This window comes from Cucurbita maxima, unplaced genomic scaffold (genome assembly GCF_002738345.1).
Source record: "Cucurbita maxima cultivar Rimu unplaced genomic scaffold, Cmax_1.0 Cma_Scf00022, whole genome shotgun sequence".
Lineage (NCBI taxonomy): Eukaryota > Viridiplantae > Streptophyta > Magnoliopsida > Cucurbitales > Cucurbitaceae > Cucurbita > Cucurbita maxima.
In genome coordinates this window covers 740,759-760,681 of record NW_019272038.1, presented here as the reverse complement: position 1 = coordinate 760,681, position 19,923 = coordinate 740,759, and the positions used below count along the sequence as shown (strand labels likewise).

The 19,923-nt window shown below is 37.4% G+C and overlaps 5 protein-coding genes across 7 annotated transcripts; 3 read left to right on the top strand and 2 right to left on the bottom strand.

The window, feature by feature from the left end:
* The first annotated feature begins 1,784 nt into the window (after positions 1–1,784).
* On the top strand, positions 1,785–7,003 carry LOC111496498 (O-fucosyltransferase 7-like). The gene is given in 13 exon segments (XM_023146957.1): positions 1,785–2,172; positions 2,636–2,734; positions 3,011–3,110; positions 3,190–3,257; positions 3,893–3,981; positions 4,097–4,277; positions 4,358–4,486; positions 4,575–4,708; positions 4,865–5,078; positions 5,299–5,483; positions 5,578–5,673; positions 6,477–6,584; positions 6,586–7,003. Coding segments are annotated over 13 exon segments (1,599 nt in total). The 5' UTR covers positions 1,785–2,016; the 3' UTR covers positions 6,626–7,003.
* Positions 7,004–7,795: 792 nt separating this feature from the next.
* LOC111496502 (histone H3.3) lies at positions 7,796–9,043 on the top strand. Of its 3 annotated transcripts, none has more exons than XM_023146964.1 (4): positions 7,796–7,889; positions 8,264–8,335; positions 8,432–8,508; positions 8,614–9,043. In XM_023146964.1, the coding sequence occupies exons 2-4, from the start codon at positions 8,264–8,266 to the stop codon at positions 8,873–8,875; spliced, it is 411 nt and encodes a 136-aa protein (XP_023002732.1). In that variant the 5' UTR covers positions 7,796–7,889; the 3' UTR covers positions 8,876–9,043. The 3 variants fall into 3 exon arrangements, with proteins under 3 accessions (XP_023002732.1, XP_023002731.1, XP_023002730.1); XM_023146963.1 differs by having other exon boundaries at positions 7,798–7,885; positions 8,261–8,335; XM_023146962.1 differs by lacking the exon at positions 7,796–7,889 and having other exon boundaries at positions 8,252–8,335.
* Positions 9,044–9,074: 31 nt separating this feature from the next.
* LOC111496501 (cytochrome c oxidase subunit 6b-1-like) lies at positions 9,075–11,723 on the bottom strand. The gene is made up of 5 exons (XM_023146960.1): positions 11,530–11,723; positions 10,168–10,461; positions 9,975–10,057; positions 9,384–9,465; positions 9,075–9,298 (listed from the first exon to the last, which is right to left on the bottom strand). The coding sequence occupies exons 1-5, from the start codon at positions 11,569–11,571 to the stop codon at positions 9,245–9,247; spliced, it is 555 nt and encodes a 184-aa protein (XP_023002728.1). The 5' UTR covers positions 11,572–11,723; the 3' UTR covers positions 9,075–9,244.
* A 2,466-nt stretch (positions 11,724–14,189) lies between these two features.
* Positions 14,190–15,430, top strand: LOC111496499 (VQ motif-containing protein 9-like). The gene has a single exon (XM_023146958.1). It carries the CDS (start codon positions 14,378–14,380, stop codon positions 15,317–15,319), a length of 942 nt encoding a protein of 313 aa, XP_023002726.1. The 5' UTR covers positions 14,190–14,377; the 3' UTR covers positions 15,320–15,430.
* Positions 15,431–16,109: 679 nt separating this feature from the next.
* LOC111496503 (14-3-3-like protein) lies at positions 16,110–18,067 on the bottom strand. The gene is made up of 4 exons (XM_023146965.1): positions 17,458–18,067; positions 17,105–17,227; positions 16,698–16,814; positions 16,110–16,393 (listed from the first exon to the last, which is right to left on the bottom strand). The coding sequence occupies exons 1-4, from the start codon at positions 17,941–17,943 to the stop codon at positions 16,334–16,336; spliced, it is 786 nt and encodes a 261-aa protein (XP_023002733.1). The 5' UTR covers positions 17,944–18,067; the 3' UTR covers positions 16,110–16,333.
* Between the last annotated feature and the right edge of the window lie 1,856 nt (positions 18,068–19,923).

The window sequence follows — 19,923 nt, the reverse complement described above, 5'->3', positions numbered from 1 at the left end:
AAAAAAATTTTTTTTTTTTTTTTTTTTTTTTTTTTTTTTTTTTTTAATTGAATGTGAAAGACACAACGAAATTGAAAAGGTAATCACATGATTTAGGGTTTGATTAAAGAAGAAAAAAGATGTTTAAAGCAAAGAATTTTTTAGTATTAAAAGTAATGCTTTGCCTTTTCTTTTATAGAATTAGTTAATGTTTCCCCTTTTTTTTATTCCTTTTCATAGGCTCTCTATTTAGGTTTATGTGTAATAATATCAAATTTATTAATATTAGGCGATTATTCATTAATTCATAACTAAATTGAATTTAGTAGCGGATTGTTTTTTTATTATTATTTTCAAAATATATATTTATTATATAATAACTAAAATTTGTAACGTTCAAATATCAAACATTTACACGTCATAACATATCACTAATTTAGACTATAAAGTTCGAATATTTTTTAATTTTTTTAAAAAAGTACTATAAGGTTGGGTTGAGTTTTTAGGTTGATCACAAAAAAATGTCAACCGGGAACAGAACTAAATTTATGTTTTTCCCCAAAATAACCTCACTCGAACTATAAAAAAAAATCTAACCCAACTCAACTTGAGTTGAGTTATAAGATCCTAAACTCACTGTTAGAAGATATTGTCTGTTTTGACTCGTTATGTATCATTGTCATTATCAAGATTTTAAAATTATGTCTATTAGGAGATGTTTTCACACTCTTATAAGAAAAAGTAGTTTTTAGGTGTTTTTGCAATTGCTTTTTGAGTATGAAGAAGGATAGGGTAGAGGGTTAGGTATGGTTATTATGGCGCAATGACAAAAGTGGGAAGCAAGATGGCGACAATTCACGAGGACCCAGCGACACTAAAATAAAAATATTAAAAAAAACATAAATTATAATTCTTAAAAAAATTCTATGATCGATCAACCAAACTGAACCTATACGATTTAAGTTATGTGATTACTTTTTTTTTGGATTGAATTGGTTTATATGAGATCCCACGTCGATTGGAGAAAATAACGAAATATTTCCTATAATTTTGTGGAAACCTCTCTTTACGGGACGTATTTTAAGATTGTGAGGTTGAAGGTGATAGTAATGGGCTAAAACGGACAATATTTACTAGCAGTGAGTTTAAGCTGTTACAAATGGTATTATAGTCAGACATTTGACGGTGGTGTGTCAGTGAAAACATTGAGTCCCCAAGTAGACACAATTTAAGACTGTGAAACTGACGATGATACCTAACAGGCTAAAAGGTACAATATTTGCTAGGCATATGTGGAAAAAGGGTATAAGAGTGTGGAAACTATCTAGTAGATGTGTTTTAAAGCTGTGAAGTTAACAACGATACGTAGCAGACTAAAACGGATAATATCTGATTACGGTGGACTTGTACTGTTACACTTTAAATTAACTTAAAATTAGTTTAAGGTTAGAAGGAAGAAAATTCGAAAAAATATAATTCCTATTTTAAGTCGGATTTAATTAATTAGAATAATTGAAATTTATTTTATATAATGATTAAATTATTAAATATGGATCGACAATAATTTTGAATAATAATAATAATAATAATAATAATAATGGCTTCCTTATAGAGGGAAAAAACGCATAATAATGGCGGCAGTTACAATTACAGGTTGGTTCTTGAAAATAAGTTTGGAAAATGAAAAATAGAGCTTAAAAAAAAAAAAAAAATTAGAAGGGTATTTGGTGTCCAATAAAAAAATATGTGGGACCCACAGGAAGTAACTAAATCCCAATATGTAATTTCATCTTTGTTCCTCTACGCGGAAATGGTATCGAGCAAAAGGCAGTGTGTGGCCGAATGCCGTACCAGAATCAACAATAGAACTTAAGCAATCCACCTCTCTGCCGTGCCGATCTCTTCGCCGCCACTCGCCGGAGACCATTAAAGCCGAAGCCAGAGGCTGACAGAGAAAGAAAGAGAGAGAGAAACAGTTGTGTTTTTGAAGCGGTTTGCTCGGCCATTGCTTAGAGTGACGGCGGAGAGAGAGGAGAGATGCTGAAGCGGAGGAGGAGAGCAGTGGCGCTGCTGAGGAAGTTGCTAACCTGCGCCATATGCTCTATAGCTTTACTAGCGCTTCTTTCTGTTCATCTTCACTTTTTTCCGTCCTCCGAAGTCCCTGGCTTCTCCGATTCACACAAGCTTCCAGCGGTCGGTGATTTTTCTTCTCTCAATCTCTACTCTCGCTCTTTATTTCTTCTTTTATCCTTCACGTATGATTGTGTTTTGAACTTTGTTTCTTCAATTTTGTTTGATTTCTGAAATGTTGCTAAGGAGTACTACTGATTCTGGCGTTTGAATTCGAAATTACTAGTGTGCGTATTCAACGAACCAGTGTAGGAACTGTATAGCTTAGCTTTTATTATGTTTTGGTTGTGTGTGATGTAGTCCGATTTCGTGTGTGTACTCTTTAATTATATTGTCTGTGAGTTATTCTCGATTATGAATTGAGATTAGGTAGGGTATTCTTTGACTTTGAGTCATTTTGTTGACTAGTTTACTCGTAAAATGTTTGACGGAGTGGTTTTAGGTTTTCTCATTATGAAATGGTGATTTCACTGATTTTGATTTTGGAAAATTTCTGCTAACATATTTTGTGTTCCTAATCATGTAGCAACGTGAATTTAAACATCAGAGGTTGAGCACTGAGAATAGCTGGACTCAGGAGATTGTTCCGCTCCATTTGTCCAAAGCTCCTGTTGCTTCTCGCAAGGTTTTCCATTTCTTTAACTCCGTAGTTATGATTCATTTGCAGAATGCCCTCAATAATATCAGTAGGATCCGGAAAGAATTGGAAAAATGATATGCCGTCTGAGACTTTTCTACTTTGTAACTGTTTTTTTAGCAATTAGTAGAACACAATCTTTCTAATCTTTGGTGAAAATAAGTAATCAGGTTTTTGTGGTTGGCTTGAAGTTTACTATATGTAATTTCGCTGTTGATAAGAAGTTATGCACATTTCACTTTTTCACTCCTTTAGACTTGACAGTTGGGCAGTGCAAACTTGGTTCTGGGTCTGGACAAGCTATGGAAGCCTCCATCAAACCGTGACTTTTTGCCGTGTGTAGAGCCTAGTTCGAATTATACATGTAAGAATGATCCTAAGTTGATATTGTTCCAAACGAAAACCCCTTGTACTTATTCTCTGAACTTTTATCGGCTATGCAGCTCCTGGGGAGTCACGAGGTTACCTTCTAGTTCATACAAATGGGGGACTCAATCAAATGCGTGCTGGGGTTTGTACCTGTTCCTACATTATTATAGTACCAATAATTATTCCTCTTAAGTGTTTTGGCATTTTTCTTTTTGCTAAAATATAATTCTTATTGAACCAGTACATATGATGTTAATAAGAGTTCTCAAAGAATAGTTTTACTTCCTGAACTTTTATTCCTTTGTCATTTATCTTTATTCCAGTTTGGAATGTTATCTTCATTTCATTGTGGACTGTTGTCTCCCTTACATTTTGGCTGTTATATTTCTTTACATCTTTCAATTTAGTCATTCAACCCTCTCACTCACTAAAGTCAAAATTTTGTCCCACTCTCATTTTATGCTATTGACTATGTATCCAATTGTATTGCAAAAACATGGGTGCTTGGAGGCGGGATTCTAAAGCATTCAGAAATTAGCCCTAAATTTTATGATTTTCATGGTTACCTTATGGAAAGCTTAATTGCCACAGTATCCATACAACGCTTTGAAAATTCTTGCTTATAGTTCTGTCCTGAAATTTGTATTCTTCACATTAAGTATATTATAGATCCCAGAGTTGTTACCAAGTCCTTTTGCGTTCATTATGTTTGAATACTTCTTAACTATTCTATTGAAGTTTTGGTCTTTAACAACTATTTTCATTCTTGAATTGCAGATATGTGACATGGTAGCTGTAGCTCGCATTATTAATGCTACCCTTGTAATTCCAGAACTTGATAAGCAATCTTTTTGGCAGGACACTAGGTTTCCTCTTGTTCATTTTTTTTTTTCCCAATTGTTTTTCGTTTCATTTGTGGGTTTTCCTTGTGTAACGTTGCCCAGTCCATGATTGAGTTTATTTTATTTGTGTAATCTCCAGCAATTTCTCAGATGTTTTTGATGAAGATTATTTTATCAGTGCTCTTTCTATGGATGTAAAAGTGGTAAGAAAGCTTCCTAAAGAATTGGCTTCTTCTTTGAAGATAGTTAGGCATTTTAGAAGCTGGTCAGGTATGGATTATTACGAGGAGGAGATTGCTACCCTTTGGGAAGAATTTCAGGTATTTCTACTTCATTTGGATCTTGTTTATGCAAATCCCAGTTATTGTTCTTCATTAATTAATGTGCAATTTTTTGTTAGGTTATTCGAGCTGCAAAATCTGATTCACGATTAGCAAATAATAATCTACCTTCAGATATACAGAGGCTCCGTTGCCGTGCTTGTTATCAAGCCCTCCGTTTTGCACCTAAAATTGAAGCCTTGGGAAAAGTAATATTCTGTTATATTCTTTTTTTGCTGCTGGAGTAATCATATCCCATCTTTTAGTCATTATAAATAGTTATAATGTATGCTGTAGTTATTGGTGGATCGAATGAGGTCTCATGGTCCTTATATTGCTCTACATTTACGATATGAGAAGGACATGCTTGCGTTTAGTGGATGTACACACGATTTATCTCCTGCTGAAGCGGATGAGCTGAGGATGATTAGGTACAAAACCCTTTCTATATCCTTTATGTGGTTGGTTACATTGTACACTCGTAACTACTGGTGGTGTGTTGAGTTCAATGCCTTATTTCTCTTATTTTCTTTCTCTTCTTCTTTTGTCTTTTTCGTGGTGGTGGTGGTGTTGGGGGACACTTGCAGAGAAAATACTTCATATTGGAAGGTAAAGGAGATAGATCCTTTGGAACAAAGATCCAAAGGGTTCTGCCCATTAACACCAAAGGAGGTCGGATTATTTCTTAGTGCACTTGGCTACCCATCAAAAACTCCTATATACATTGCAGCTGGAGAGATTTATGGTGGCGATTTACATATGTCCAATCTTCAAGCACGGTACCCATTACTGATGAGCAAGGTAACTGTAACTTTTTCTCCTAAAGTTTCTTAATCTAAAAACTAGAACACTGAGCAGCATCCTTTCGAAAATTTAATCGATAGCTTTTGTTCATGAAAAAGGTTCCATGAACTTACAGTACTCAAATCCAACGTCCTATTAGCTATGCTAATTTGATCAATAGCTTTTGTCTAGTAAGTATGTGCAATGATAGCTTATTTGCTTTTTCTGAAAATTACAGGAGAAATTAGCATCTGCTGAGGAGCTCGAACCTTTTGTCAATCATGCATCTCAAATGGCTGCCCTTGACTACATTGTGTCTGTTGAGAGTGACGTTTTTGTTCCTTCATACTCTGGGAATATGGCCAGAGCAGTCGAAGGTCACCGGCGATTTCTTGGACATAGGAAAACTATATCTCCTGACAGGCAAGAAAGTTGACATTAAAAGCATCTTCTGCTTTAACAACCTTTCAATTGCTTTCACTGAAGCTGTTTGTGTCATCTTGTTATTGTCTATCAGGAAAGGGCTTGTTCGTTTGTTCGACAAACTTGATCAGGGAACAATGAAAGAAGGGAAAAATTTGGCCAACCGAATTTTTGAGATGCACAAGAGAAGGTACTGCGTCCTCATTATAGCCGTGTTTTTCTTCCCATGTTATTAGTTAGTCAATGGGATAGTGTTAGAAATTACGAATCTTTACAATGGTATGATATTGTTCAGTTTGAACATAAACTCTCATGGTTTTGCTTTGGACTTCTCTAAAAGGCCTCATACCAATGGAGATGTATTCCATACTTATAAACTCATGATCAATCCCTAAATTGGTCAATGTGAGACTCCCTCCCAACAATCCTCCCCTCGAACAAAGTACACTATAGAGCCTCCCCTGAGGCCTGTGGAGCTCTTGAACAGTCTCCCCATAATCAAGGCTGGACTCCGTATCTAGAGTCCTTGAACAAAGTACACCCTTTGTTCGACACTTCAGTCATTTTTTACTACACCGTCGAGGCTCACAACTTATTTATTCGACATTTGAGGATTTTATTGACATGACTAAGTTAATGATATGACTTTGATATCATGTTAGGAACCACGAACCTCCACAATAGTACGATATTGTCCACTTTGAGAATAAGCTCTCATGACTTTGCTTTGGGTTCCTCAAATACCAATGGAGATGTATTCCTTACTTATAACCCCATGATCATTCCCTAAATTAGCCAATGTGGGACTCCATCCCAACCATCCTCAACGGATATAGCATTGTGGGAGCGAATTTTAGTGATCTTCTCTAAAGAAAAAAACACTAAGGAACCGCTGTTTACCTTTTGACTAATTTTTACCGTACAGCCACCTGTCATGAATAACGAGTTGTTCAAAACTTGTATTTGATTTTGCTCTGAAACCTGTTTTCTCAGGCAAGGCTCTGCAAGGAAGAGAAAAGGCCCCATTTCAGGAACCAAAGGCATGGACAGGTTCCGCTCAGAAGAGGCCTTTTATGTTAACCCTTTGCCAGATTGTTTATGTCAGAGAAATACCAACTGGAAACATGACCATTTTCAGATAGTTCAACCAAATGGCAATATAAGATTCACCTAGAGTAGGATGTATAGGCAGACGACCCGTCAGCCAGGTCACTGGCTGTACATCGTTACAGTCAGCCAGAGCGACGGAGTGTTTATAACCGAGTTTTGGTAGTCGGCGGTGGTATAAGAGGTTGAGGGACGATCCCTTCACGCAGAGGGGTTACTAAGCCTAATTGTTTCCATGCTATAGTAATTTAATACAATAATGAGGTAAGAATTGAAGCAATTTTATTAATTTCAATGATGCAAAATTCACTATAGTTTCTTTAATGTAATGTTGCACTGTTTTTAAATGCAACGTAGGTTCTTTTATCGGCTGCCTAACTCTGTAGTAATTATATGAAACCCAGTTTCGGCCATGGATGAACTAATTATTACCATATTAGTAGTGTTGGATGGAGGGTTAGTTCAATAATTATTACAAGTGTTCATTCTACTCGAGCATTTTATTATTGGACAAAATAGTTTTAATACAATTTTTAGTCTTTTAACTTTTATGTTTGTGTCGATTTAGTCAAACAGACTTCGAAAGGGTGAATTGTCTTCTTCGGACTTTTCTCAAGGTTTTTAAAAGATGTCTGATAGGGGAAGTTTTCATACCCTTATAAAAAATGTTCGTTCTTCTCTGTTGGTGGGATTTTATAATTCACCCTTTTGGAGTTTAGTGTCCTTGCTAACACTCGTTTTCCTCTTCAATCGATGCAGGATATTATAATCCACCCACCTTCAAGACCCATTGTCCAAGTTGGCACTCATTCCTCTCTTCAATCGATGTGAAATCTCACATGTTTTATGCTTATTAGGTCCCATATCAAAAAATTAAAAACAAACTAATTTATTAAATATAAAATTAAATTTTATGTCTAATAATACGATAAACTTGATGGATTTATTTTTTTAAAAAAAATTAATTAGGTCAATAACAAAAAAAAAATTAAAATTAAAATTTAGGCGGTCACTTACCTTTCAAAATTTTCTAGCGTCCCAGGGCCAATAAGGATCCGCCACGTCATTTTCACGATCCGTTTGGTGTTCCGGAAAGCGCATCTCAACCGTCCATTCATCCACTCGTACCGTCCGATTAAGTACAAAGCAGCACAGTGAAGGCCAATCATATCTATCCGCTCGAACGGGGAGCGCCGTCCTATATAAAGCGCTCAAATTCATTTGTTTTCGAATTAAATCCCAATCTATTCGAGCTCCTCCTCTCTCTCTCGTTTCTCAAGCGCTTCTTCGCCGTCCAAGGTAGCTTCTCTTCGCCTCCATAATCTTCCTTTTCTTTTCTTGCAATTGCTTGGTATGATCACTTTCGATGTGTTCTGGTTTTCTGCTGAAATTCGTTCTAATAGATTATAATTGATGATTAGCTTTACTTTCTGGAGTCGAGTTGGTATGATACTTCTTTTGAAACCTAAACATAATAATCGAAGAATTTGTTTAAAAGTTTTCTGAAGGAGTAGGAAGAAGTAGGTTAAATCTATTAGTTCCTCAAATTTATTGATTATAGAACAATCGTCAGATGTTCTTGTTCATTCTGACTGAGAAACGGAGCGGAACGCGCTTTAAATAAAATTGGTTTTAGCAATCTGTTTTGTTTTGATTGAGCGATGTCTATGCAGATGGCTCGTACCAAGCAAACCGCTCGCAAATCCACTGGTGGAAAAGCTCCCAGGAAGCAGCTTGCTACTAAGGTATGAACATGGAAGATTGGAAGCTAAATTCTCAATCGCATTGACATTTGTTTCTTAACCCTAATATAATTGTCGCCATTACCAATATTTTCATAGGCTGCGCGTAAGTCTGCCCCAACTACTGGAGGCGTGAAGAAACCACACAGATACCGCCCAGGAACAGTTGCTCTTCGGTGTGTAACCTTTTATCTATAATCGTTGTTCAGACGAACAGATCATTAATGGTTATCTAGTTCATATGAAATCTCATGGCGTCGTTTTAATGTAATGCGTTGCAGAGAAATTCGTAAGTACCAGAAGAGCACAGAGCTTCTAATTCGCAAGCTCCCATTCCAGAGGCTTGTTCGTGAAATTGCACAGGATTTCAAGACAGATCTGCGGTTCCAAAGCCACGCGGTTTTGGCTTTGCAAGAGGCGGCTGAAGCTTACCTGGTTGGGCTGTTCGAAGACACCAACCTCTGCGCCATTCATGCCAAGCGCGTTACAATAATGCCGAAAGATATTCAACTTGCCAGAAGAATTCGTGGGGAAAGAGCTTAACCAGCTTCCCAAGTTACTCAATGCATCATCAATATAATATTTTTCCTGTGCTCCAATCTCAATCGATGTGTAAAAATTGAGCTTTTTGCGACTATAAACACAAATCTTATTTAACTTTGAAGTTCATCGTTTGTGAAATTCATTTGCGCAGTTCATCGATTCTTCCAATCAAATTGAGTTTGAACTTTTAATTTCTTCATTGTCTTATTGGATTAGAACATAAACATTGAAGAAACATGGGGGGCGTAGCTTACAAGCTTGGTTGCAAATGGATTTTGAATAAAAGACCAAAAACCAGCCGAAAATTATGAACTCAATTGTTTGAGAGAGTTTATTTGGAATTTGAGGGCAGCATGTGTGGCTTAACTCCTACAGCGGACCTGGGAAGGTGCCGTTCTCCCTTTGCTCATTCCACCTCTCTACCTGCAACAATTATCACAAAACACACAGCTTTAGTAATGAAATGAAACACGCACGCGCACACACATCGTGTCATTTGAAAGCATACCCATTCACTTGGGCATAGAGAACGATAGTATTTTGCAAATTTGTCACACTCTGGAGCACCTTCCCCTTTCGCTTGTATGCATCTGTACGCATCACAAAGAAGCTTCAGCTAACCATATGAATTCTGGGTCAAAACAATAGAAAAGACGTACATTTACCTTGTTTTTGATGTTTAAGAAACACATGAATTCTTGACAAAAAGAATAGCAACGACGTACATTTACCTTGTTGTCGACGTTTAAGAAACATTTGAATCCTTGGCCAAAACAATAGCAAAGATATACAATTGCCTTGTGTTCAAATTTTAAGAAACATCTGAATTCATGGACAAAACAATGGCAAAGACATACATTTGCCTTGTTTTCAAGATTTAAGAAACATTTGAATTCTGGTCAAGCCAATAGCAAAGATGTACATTTGCCTGTTTTCGACTTTTAAGAAACATTTCAATTCTTAAACCAAAACAATAGCAACAGCAAAGACAGAAATCTACAGGCTTAACACTAGCAATTATAAGCTTAATTCTCAAGATTCAGAAGCTAATAAGGCCTAAGAAGAGACAAGAAATGAAGAAAAGAACACTAAAAATTACCTATGGTACTCAATATAGCGAGTGAAGCAATGCCTAGTTTGATTTGTAGTAGGGAACCGGAAATCTGCTGGAGCTGTTTCAAGCTGCAAATGAGCAAACCAAATAATGAACAAACAAACTAAGAGATGCCTTAATAATGTCATGAATTAAAAAACGAACGATAGCATTGTTGATCATCAGTGACAGCAACAACCTTAATCTCAGGTGCTTCATTGCTGCTTTCTTGCTCACCAGAATTTTCCTCTTCTCCAGCTCCGCTGCTTCCTTGCTCAGCAGCAGCAGCAGCAGCTGCTGATGCATCTTCATTGTTTTCGTCAACAGGAGTGTTGTCACCGCCTTGACCGGCAGCATCGGCTTCAACAGGTGGGTCGTCATTCTTAACAACAACTTCTGCAGGAGGAGGAACATTTTCTGAGTTCTCTACCTCTTTTACTTCAGAGGGCTCTGCTATATCCACCTTCTCCACTTTATCTTCCAAGGAATATTGCTGAAAGCCAAATTAACAGAAGGTTATCCCCAATTCTCAAATATTTTTTATGAAATGTTCCTCTAGATGAGAATGACAAATCATTACACAAAAATCCGATGTAACAGCCCAAGCCCATCACTAACGAATATTGTCCGCTACAGTCCGTTACATATCTCCGTCAGCATTAAGATTTTAAATTGTGTCTACTACAGAGAGGTTTCCACACTCTTATAAAGAATGTTTCATTCCCCTCCCCAACCAATGTGGGATCTCACAATCCACCTTCCTTTGGGACCTTTGGGACCCAACATTCTCGCTGGCAAACCATTGGTGCCTAGCTCTGATACCATTTGTAACACCTCAAGCCCACCGCAAGCAAATATTGTCCACTTCGGCCATGTATTGATTCATTCTCACGGTTTTAAAATGCATCTATAGGGAGAGGTTTCCACACCCTTATAAAGAATGATTTGTTCTCCTTTCCAACCGAGGTGAGATGTCATATTAACTTTGAATTCATTGTGATTCCTCTCGTAAACCAAGCAGCTCAAGCCCGATTATTTTCTTCTCTCTTTTCTACAGAGCAGTTAGGTGAAGCCATTAACTAAATCAAGAAACGATTCTCAGCTTCCATTCCAATGCAAAATCAGGCAGAAGGTTGAGTCGTTGATAAAGATCTTTCAAACTTGGGGAAACACATTGATCTTTTAACAGAAAATAATAAAAAGACAGTAAATTAAACCCACCAGAACTCGAAGGTGAACAACCTGGAAATCCAATCATGCTAAAAAAACTCAGTATTATTTCATATGGAACCGGGGGATCTAACCCAGAGAATTTACTACCGTTCTTCAATTATTTCCTCAACACTAAGAAGTTCGAATTTACAGCAGAAAAAAACACCACGTATCTTCATAATTGAAGAATTCCTGCTGTATAACATTCGATCTATCAAAATCAATCCTAAATCTATCTAGATTGCAAAAAAGAAGGAAAAACGAAGCTAAAACAAAGATTTAGGATTTACGAAGAAATTCGAGACTCTTAAAAAAGCTGTAAAAAAAAAATTAAAAAAATTAAAAAAACCTCAGCTAAGGACGGGGCTTTTTCGCTCTGCGCTTCCGCCATGGATGAAAGAAGAAGAAACGATCCGCTCCAGTTGCAGCTACAAACGCAACGATTGGACAACAGAGACGGCAGCAGGAAGGGCAAACGGAGGAAGAAACTCTAACTCGTTGGTTAGGTTAAGATTGACCATACACTAGTTACGATGATTCCAGCAGAATCGAAAGAGCAACTGCGGTTATCCAATCACAACTTACCACGTCACTCCTTTGGTTTAGATTATGGGCTTTAATGGGCCGTATATTTTAACACGGGCCCAACAAGTACAAATTACAATATTGTAAGAAAATAAATATTAGATAATTAAGATAATTAATCTACAAAATAAAAAGCGGTAAACTCTAAGACTTTTACATATGAAGTCTTGAGATTTGTGAGAATTATCATTTTAGTACAATCTTTTTTTTAATTAATTTCTAGTTATATTTTAAAATTAATTTTGGTGCAATTATATATTTTTCAACTAGACCGACCATTAGTGAATGTAATGTCAAGCCAGCAAAAACAAACCCCAAGCTCGAGTACAAGAAGTGATTCTAGGTTTGAATGAGCTTCAACCTCGACCATTGAAACCTTGTGAGGTCCCACATCGGTTGGAGAGAAAAACGAAGCATAAGGGCATAGAAACCTCTCTCTAGCAGACGAGTTTTAAAATCATGAGGCTAACGACAATACGCAACGGGCCAAAAAGACAATATTTACTAGCGGTGGACTTGGGTAGTGACAAACAGTATCAGAACCAGACACCGGGCAATGTGCCAACGAAGACAATGAGCCCCCAATGAGGGTGTATTGTGAGAGGAGAACGAAGCATAACAGTGTGGAAACTTCTCTCTAGCAAACGCATTGTAAAAGTGTAAAGCTAACGACGATACGTAACAAGCTAAAACATACCATATTTACCGGCAGTGAACTTAAACTATTACACTATGAGATCTAGAATTAGAAGTAACACACAAATTTTAGGTAGGATTAAGAAAGGAAACCATTAGTATTACACACCTTTTTGGAGGGTCATGGATTTCTTTATCATAAATAATCATTGCATTGTTGGGTGGACCAACCCTTTCCTTTGAGGTTTCAACAATGGTGCCAGTCTTCCTCTTTTCCCATCTTTCACTTTCTTACCTAATTTTGAACAAAATAATGTATTTGTTTATTTCTTTTACAGTACAATAATAATAATTCATAGATTCCCACTGAATCTTTCACTACTACCAAGTAGAGGCCTCGTCATCTTTATCAGCTAATGTCTGAAGCCTTTACACTTCCATCACTCTTTATTCTTCAAAATACAACTCATCCTTCGAAGTATTACCTCCAAAACACACCCTATTCAACAAAGATGTCATTCACAACCATAAATCATCATCAAATCTACCGTTCAAGTTCCTACCGCGGGTCTATATTATCTTCTTTGAATTTTTCCTATCGGACTTTCCCTCGAGGTTTTTAAAATATGACTGCTAGGGATAGATTTCTACACCCTTATAAAGAATGTTTCATTCTCCTCCCCAACCGAGGTGGGATCTCACAATCCACCCCCTTCGAAGCCTAACGTCTCCGCTGACACTCGTTCCCTTCTCTAATCGATGTGGGGACCCCCAAATCCACCTCCCTTCGGGGCCAACATCCTCGCTAGCACACTGCATCGTGTCCACCCCCTTAAGGCCCAGCCTCCTCGTTGGCACAATGCCTGGTGTCTGGCTCTAATACCATTTGTAATGGTTCAAGCTCACCACTAGCAGATATTCTCCTTTTTGGGCTTTTTCTTTCGAGTTTCCCCATAAAATTTTTAAACTCGCCCGATAGGAAGAGGTTTCCACACCCTTATTAAAAAGAATGTTTCGTTCTCCTCTCCATCCGATGTGGGATCTCACAATATCAAATGAAATCTAAGGCATAAAATTACCCTACAATGTGTTCAACATATAATTGCCAAATCATGTAACCAAACAGGTTATAGTTCACATTTAATGATTAAAAGAAAAAGATGAAATGCTTCAACTAAAGAATCTTTTACGGCTAATGGGTCCAAAGTAAATGAAAACGACGACGATGATGATGATCTACCAAAAGAACACAGACTGGTTCTTGAACTTTGACCAGCAACAGTGATTTTTAATCCAGATCACATGCACGACAACAAGCAGACGCAAGCTAAGATTTAGAGACGTGGGATTGGATTACCCTTCCATTATCATGCACTTAATTACGAAATTAGCAACAGTGCCGTTAGATTAAAGGTAAATTAGCAAATGAAAAGCAGTGAACAGAACAGCTGCATGCCTTCTTTTACGGGTCATGTCCCCTTCCCTTTTGTAATTATACTGAAAGACAAGAATTATAGTGACCAAAAGAAGCAAATGACAGAGCCCATAAGAGATACAGGCATGGTACTTCTTTTGCTTTCACACCTTTTCATTAAGCCACAATGAGTTATAAATTCAAACCATTATGCTATTATCAAATACCCAACAATGCAGCAATGCCTATCAATAAAGCAGAAAATCATCTTTAATGAGTAAAAAAACCAGTCAAAATAGTTTCAAAAGAAGAAGATTGGGGCCTTTCATTCAACCATTTTCTTAACATTTCAAGCTTGAAAGGATATTATATATAGTGAGCAATACAGAGGGTTGTGTCCCTACTCACCGAGTTCTGTGAGGAGAAGAGACGTAGGCCACCATCCCCACCACTCCTAGAGTTGTCTGCTGCAACTCCTGTATGCCTGATCCCTCTGTTTGTATAGATTAGATAACAAAAATCAGTGGCGGCTGTGATCTGTTTGTGTTAGATAATACATATTATGGATAAAAGCTGTCAAGAATCTGTAGAAACGACCAGTACCAGTAGCACTGGCATAGGAAGAGACCATGGTAGTCTGAATCTCAGCAAGCTATCCCACAAGATTTCCAAGGCCACTTCCCAGCTGAGAAAGCCTGGCTTTGATGCTCCCTTGAATCAAAACCATCCAAGCTTCAACAATCTGCAAAATCGACTTCAATCGGCACCCCCTCCAGTTCAAACTCAGCAACAACAGAATTTACAGGCGCAGCAGCACCAGCCGCCGGTGTATAACATTAACAAGAATGACTTCCGAGATGTGGTTCAGAAACTTACAGGCTCACCGGCTCACGAACGATTCTCAAATCCTCCGCCTATTCAACCTCCTAAACCCCAAAGCTCTCGCCTCCATCGAATCCGCCCTCCTCCTCTCGCGCATGTTACCAATCGTCCCCCTCCTCTAAACACCAATATGCCTCCTCCACAGCAGCTACTAAACAATGCGACCGCCGCGAATTTCGGCCTTGGCGGACGGCCTATGGCACCATTGTCACCGTTGCCTCCACTGCCAACCGTCCACGCAGCAGCGGAATCCCCTGTCTCCGCTTACATGCGATACATTCAGAATTCAATTCCTACCGCGGATTCAAATCCACCGCCGCCGCAAGGATTCTCCCCACTCGGCCCTCCGGTCTCCTCCGGCTGGAACAATTTCGCCGCGCAGCAGCAAGGTACAATGCCTCTCCCGCCATCATCTGCAATGTTACAGTCCTCACATCCGCAGTTTCCGATGCCACCATCATCGCCACTGCCATTTGGATGCTTGAACTCGCCAATGTCCTCGCATGGAGTGTTCCCTTCCCCGAATCTGACGTTTTCGCCATCAATAGGTCAATTAGGGTTTCCGCAGATGCCGCTCTCGCCTACTGTTCCCGCGTCAAGCCCTAGATGGATCGGCGACTAGTCCCCTCCGTGCTAGACATTTACCAAACGCCGTCGTTTAATGTATCAGGAGCCTAAGACCAAAAAACCCTATTATATTATTTTATTTTATTATTCACTCTGGAATTTAACTGGGAAGTGTTTTTTTTTTTTTCTTTTGAGAATTACTAAGTAGGTGTATTTGAAATAAAATACCGTTAATTTTTATTTTTATTTTTTGTCTTCATATTGTTTTTAAAATAATTTTTATTATTCAACCACTAAAAAAAAAGAGAATCCTTGAACAATTTATAGTTCATCGATGTCAAAGACTGCGCGTGCGAATCTTATTCGAGGGGCATCACCGTCCAAATTTTTATTTTATTTTCCATTTCGATAAGCTCGAGATTAAATTATTTATAAAAAATATGTCAATTGTCAACTGTCTCAGCATCTTTTTACATTTTAATATAAAAAGAAAATACTTTATTAAATAACTTTAAAATCTCTATGTCAACTAGTTAATAAAATTATTCGCAATATTATACTTTAGCTTATAAAATATTATTAGACTCGTTAAAATGTACGAATGTAGCAAAATTCCCCATTAGATATTCCGAATTGCATTTGAATGGAAGAAAGAATAAGGAACTATGCACTACAAAGTAGGAGGGGCTTTTAAGAACAATGGGGAAAAATTTAAAGCAAAATTGTCATAAAAACCAGTGGGTATTCAATGTGAAGCCAATGGAGCTAGGCGACAAAATAGAGGTCAATGCTATTCAACGTCATCCACTTCTATTGGACAAAATGTGATCTTGAAAATGTAAAAAAAGAGAAGCAAACAAAAACTGATTTTAGATTATAGAATAAAAATGAAAGAGAAAAAAGTAAACGAGGTTTTGTAGCTCGGGTCACAATCCGGCAACAAATGACATGAGAGCCCTTACAACTCAGGATAGTACCAAATATAAGCAACAAGAAGCATGCATCTTCTCCTATCAAAAACATATTATGGAGAAGTTTATACCCCTACTTGGGTGGGGACTCACTAATCTTACTGCTTTTCTTCCTCGCGCTTGGGGGGAGCTTCTTTGATCTCATCCGCACCCTCGTCCTGAAACAAAGATCAAGAAAAACAAACAAAAATAGTGCGTAAAGAGGGTGTTGTTCTTGAACAATTGGTGGGGATTTAAAGGAAAGAGGAAGAAAGGTTTCACTTGGTGATTCATTTGGACATCCATTTCTACTGTGTTCAGATAGATTCGCCAATCAATTATAGATTTACTAGTAGATTCTAGTGACCAGCTATATACAGCGTATTTTTTCAATTCAATCACTGTTTCTGTATCGTTTTGTGGAATGATTTTGTCAATAAATGTGCCATAAAACCAAAGGTGGGGTGAATTTAGTTTGTGTACCTGCATGTCCGAGGTCCAGAGAGTGAGGTTATCGCGGAGAAGTTGCATAATCAAAGTACTATCCTTGTAGGATTCCTCACCGAGGGTATCCAACTCAGCGATGGCTTCATCAAACGCCTGGTTTAAGCATGAAAATAACATATGAATAAAATGGTAGATTGACATCGATTCATGAAAGAAACTGTTACATAAGAACTGTTAATTAAAGCGGAACATTACAGATATGGATTCTCAGTAGGCATAAAAACTGAAAACCAGGCCAGCATAAGATGATTCAGATGTCAGTATTTTTTTTTTTCTTTTTTTTCTTTTGCCGAGAACATTACACAAGAATCGGTGATGATTTTATACCAAACGCAGAAATCGATCATTTGACTTTAGAATGAGAACCTTTGAAATTGACTAACCTGTTTTGCAAGACTGCAGGCACGATCAGGGGAATTCAAAATTTCATAGTAGAATACAGAGAAGTTGAGAGCCAATCCAAGTCGGATCGGATGCGTGGGAGGCAACTCGGCATTTGCAATATCCTGTAAAGGAAATTAGAGTTCGTTCAATTTTACGCAATACAAAAATCGGTAAGAGCGGAAAGCACAACGCAGAAATGACCTCGTAATAATAAAAAAAATGGAAAATAACTCAAATAATCGTGATTTAAAATAAAGAAAACTAGGAGGAAAACAAAGAAACATAAAAAGTACGATCACCGTATTCATAACATATCAGCGAAATAAACGGATCGGACAAAAGAGAAGCAGACCTGAGCGGCTTTGTAAGCAGTGAGGGTACTTTCGGCAGCTTCCTTCCGTTCGGCACCGGTTTTGAATTCAGCCAGGTATCTATGGTAATCGCCTTTCATTTTAAGGTAAAATACCTTGGAATCTCCGGAGGCCGCGGAGGGAATAAGTCTGGAATCGAGGAGTTTGAGAATTCCATCGCAGATATTAGAGAGTTCGCTCTCGATTTTGGATCTGTAGTCACGGATCACAGAGACATGGTGATCATTACCTCGGCTCTCCTCCTTCTGCTCGATAGAGGAAATAATACGCCAAGAGGCCCTACGAGCGCCGATGACGTTCTTGTAGGCGACGGAGAGGAGGTTTCTCTCCTCGACGGTGAGCTCCTCCTTGTCGATAGAAGCGGAAACCTTCTCCATGAACTCGACCATCTCCTCGTAGCGCTCGGCCTGCTCCGCAAGCTTGGCCATGTAAACATTCTCCTCGCGAAGAGAGGGGGCGGTAGCCATTGCAAGGAAATGGAGATTGGATCTGAGGACTGGTGGATTTGGGATCAGAGGGTGAAAGAGGAAGAGGAAGAAAGAGAGGAGGAGAGGAAGACGGAGAGTGGAGGAGGTGGGCTTTTGAGGGCCGAATGTAAGGCCTTTTTCAGGAGTAGTGGACCGAAAATTACGGCTGAGATGGAGAGAGATTTCAGTGATTCAATCTCAGCCCTTCGATCGTTGAAATTTGTCTGTATATTTTTATTAAAAAAAACCGTTCTCTTTTATTTATTTATTTATTTTAAAATAATAGTAATAATTTGAATATAACTAAAAAAAGAAGCATTCTTCTGTTTCTTGAATTAAAGGGCCCATGGCTGAGGCCGGGCAGCAAAGGAAGGCCATTCTTTGTTGACCTGACCGCTGACCGCTGACCGCTGACCTGGCCCAACTCCCCCACTCTATTTTAATGTATTAATTAATCAACTTTTGTAAATTTAAATTCAAACTATTAATAGGGACTAATTTAATTTAAAGTTTATTCAATTAACATGGACTATAATATAATAAACGAGGAAAATATCAAGATATTTACTATTTTTGTAAGTTGAAAATTCTAGGTATATTTGTTGTTCTCAAAAATAAAATAATTAATTATTATTTATTTCACATTTATCCGTCATTATTACGTAACAAGATTAATTATTTTTTTATACTATTTTTTATGTTAAGGTTATTATATAGGTTATTAGTGAAAAAATATGTATATAATGAGAGTATTGAAAATAATGAAAAAATAAATAAAATATTGGCCTCTATGTAGTCGAATACAAATTGAGAATGAAGGGACTGATTCTCGAACATCTTAATATTAATAGGGGTGTACATGTGTCGAGTTGAGAGAATAATTTTGACCAACCCAAAAGTTCGAGTTGATTAGATTAATAACTCAACCTAGCCCACTATTTTTTGGGTTGGGTCCGGGATGTTTAGAAGAAAAATTCTAATGTTGAGGCACTCGAGGCTGAAGCTGAGCAACTAGGAGGTGACAAACATGAAACTGAGAGATAATAGTGAATCAAAACGAGAACTTGAGAACTGAACACTAACTTCAGTTGCAAGACACTAGTAGCTAAACCCTTTGCCCTCGAACCCGATGCAATGCTCTCAAATTCTATGATACTCATTCCATGTACCGAAAATCAAAAGGTGATTGAAAACGAAGAAGGGAACGAAACGAAAAATAGAAAGCTAATGTTGTCGCTGGTAGATTTTTTTTTTTTTTTTTTTTTTTTTTTTTTTTTTTTTTTTTTTTTTTTTTTTTTTTTTTTTTTTTTTTTTTTTTTTTTTTTTTTTTTTTTTTTTTTTTTTTTTTTTTTTTTTTTTTTTTTTTTTTTTTTTTTTTTTTTTTTTTTTTTTTTTTTTTTTTTTTTTTTTTTTTTTTTTTCTATTCTACTAAGTATTATTCGTCTGTTTAATTGGAAAAAGAACTCTCTGTCCACCAAACACAAACGCAAAGCTAACAAAGCAAATGACACTCGAAAATGTAAAGGTGGTGACAGGATGCGAATTTTTCGGTTTAAGTCTAGTCTACAAGTACACATACGCCCTACATGTAGACACTGCACAATGTGTTGATGTCGCATATTGTAGATAAAGCCACACAAGGAGGGAAACTCGGGTTGGGAGCGTTGGGCTTGTGCTCGGGCCACTCTTGTTATTCTATTTCTCTTTCTTTTTTATTTTATATATAATCAAGTTGGGTTGGGTTGCACCAGTCCTTTGCCTACTTAACCCACACTCAACCCGAACCCGACCAAGCCTAAAAAAAATTTCATCCAACCCAATCCTTAGAGTAAGGGTCACCATATTTGAGGCTGACTTTTGCAATTTGTTTATAAAAAATAAATAATAAAAAAAAAGAAAAAGAAAAAGAAAAAAAGGGCTTTGGTAGGTTGGGCTTTAATAGATTATTTGGGTTTTAGTGTGGGCAGTCCAATTAGATTA

Bases quoted from the DNA above. Each gene is read 5' to 3' on its own strand.
- LOC111496502 (XM_023146962.1), top strand. From the start codon at position 8,252: ATGTCTATGCAGATGGCTCGTACCAAGCAAACCGCTCGCAAATCCACT. The intron at 8,336-8,431 runs GTATGAACATGG...ATATTTTCATAG, and splicing joins GGAAGCAGCTTGCTACTAAG to GCTGCGCGTAAGTCTGCCCC. The intron at 8,509-8,613 runs GTGTGTAACCTT...AATGCGTTGCAG, and splicing joins CCAGGAACAGTTGCTCTTCG to AGAAATTCGTAAGTACCAGA.
- LOC111496501 (XM_023146960.1), bottom strand. From the start codon at position 11,571: ATGGCGGAAGCGCAGAGCGAAAAAGCCCCGTCCTTAGCTGAG. The intron at 10,462-11,529 runs GTTTTTTTAATT...TTTGGCTTTCAG, and splicing joins AAGCCCCGTCCTTAGCTGAG to CAATATTCCTTGGAAGATAA. The intron at 10,058-10,167 runs GTTGTTGCTGTC...GCTCATTTGCAG, and splicing joins ATGAAGCACCTGAGATTAAG to CTTGAAACAGCTCCAGCAGA.
- LOC111496499 (XM_023146958.1), top strand. From the start codon at position 14,378: ATGGATAAAAGCTGTCAAGAATCTGTAGAAACGACCAGTACCAGTAGC.
- LOC111496503 (XM_023146965.1), bottom strand. From the start codon at position 17,943: ATGGCTACCGCCCCCTCTCTTCGCGAGGAGAATGTTTACATGGCCAAG. The intron at 17,228-17,457 runs GTCTGCTTCTCT...TTTCCTTTACAG, and splicing joins CTGCTTACAAAGCCGCTCAG to GATATTGCAAATGCCGAGTT. The intron at 16,815-17,104 runs GTTAGTCAATTT...TGCTTAAACCAG, and splicing joins CCTGCAGTCTTGCAAAACAG to GCGTTTGATGAAGCCATCGC.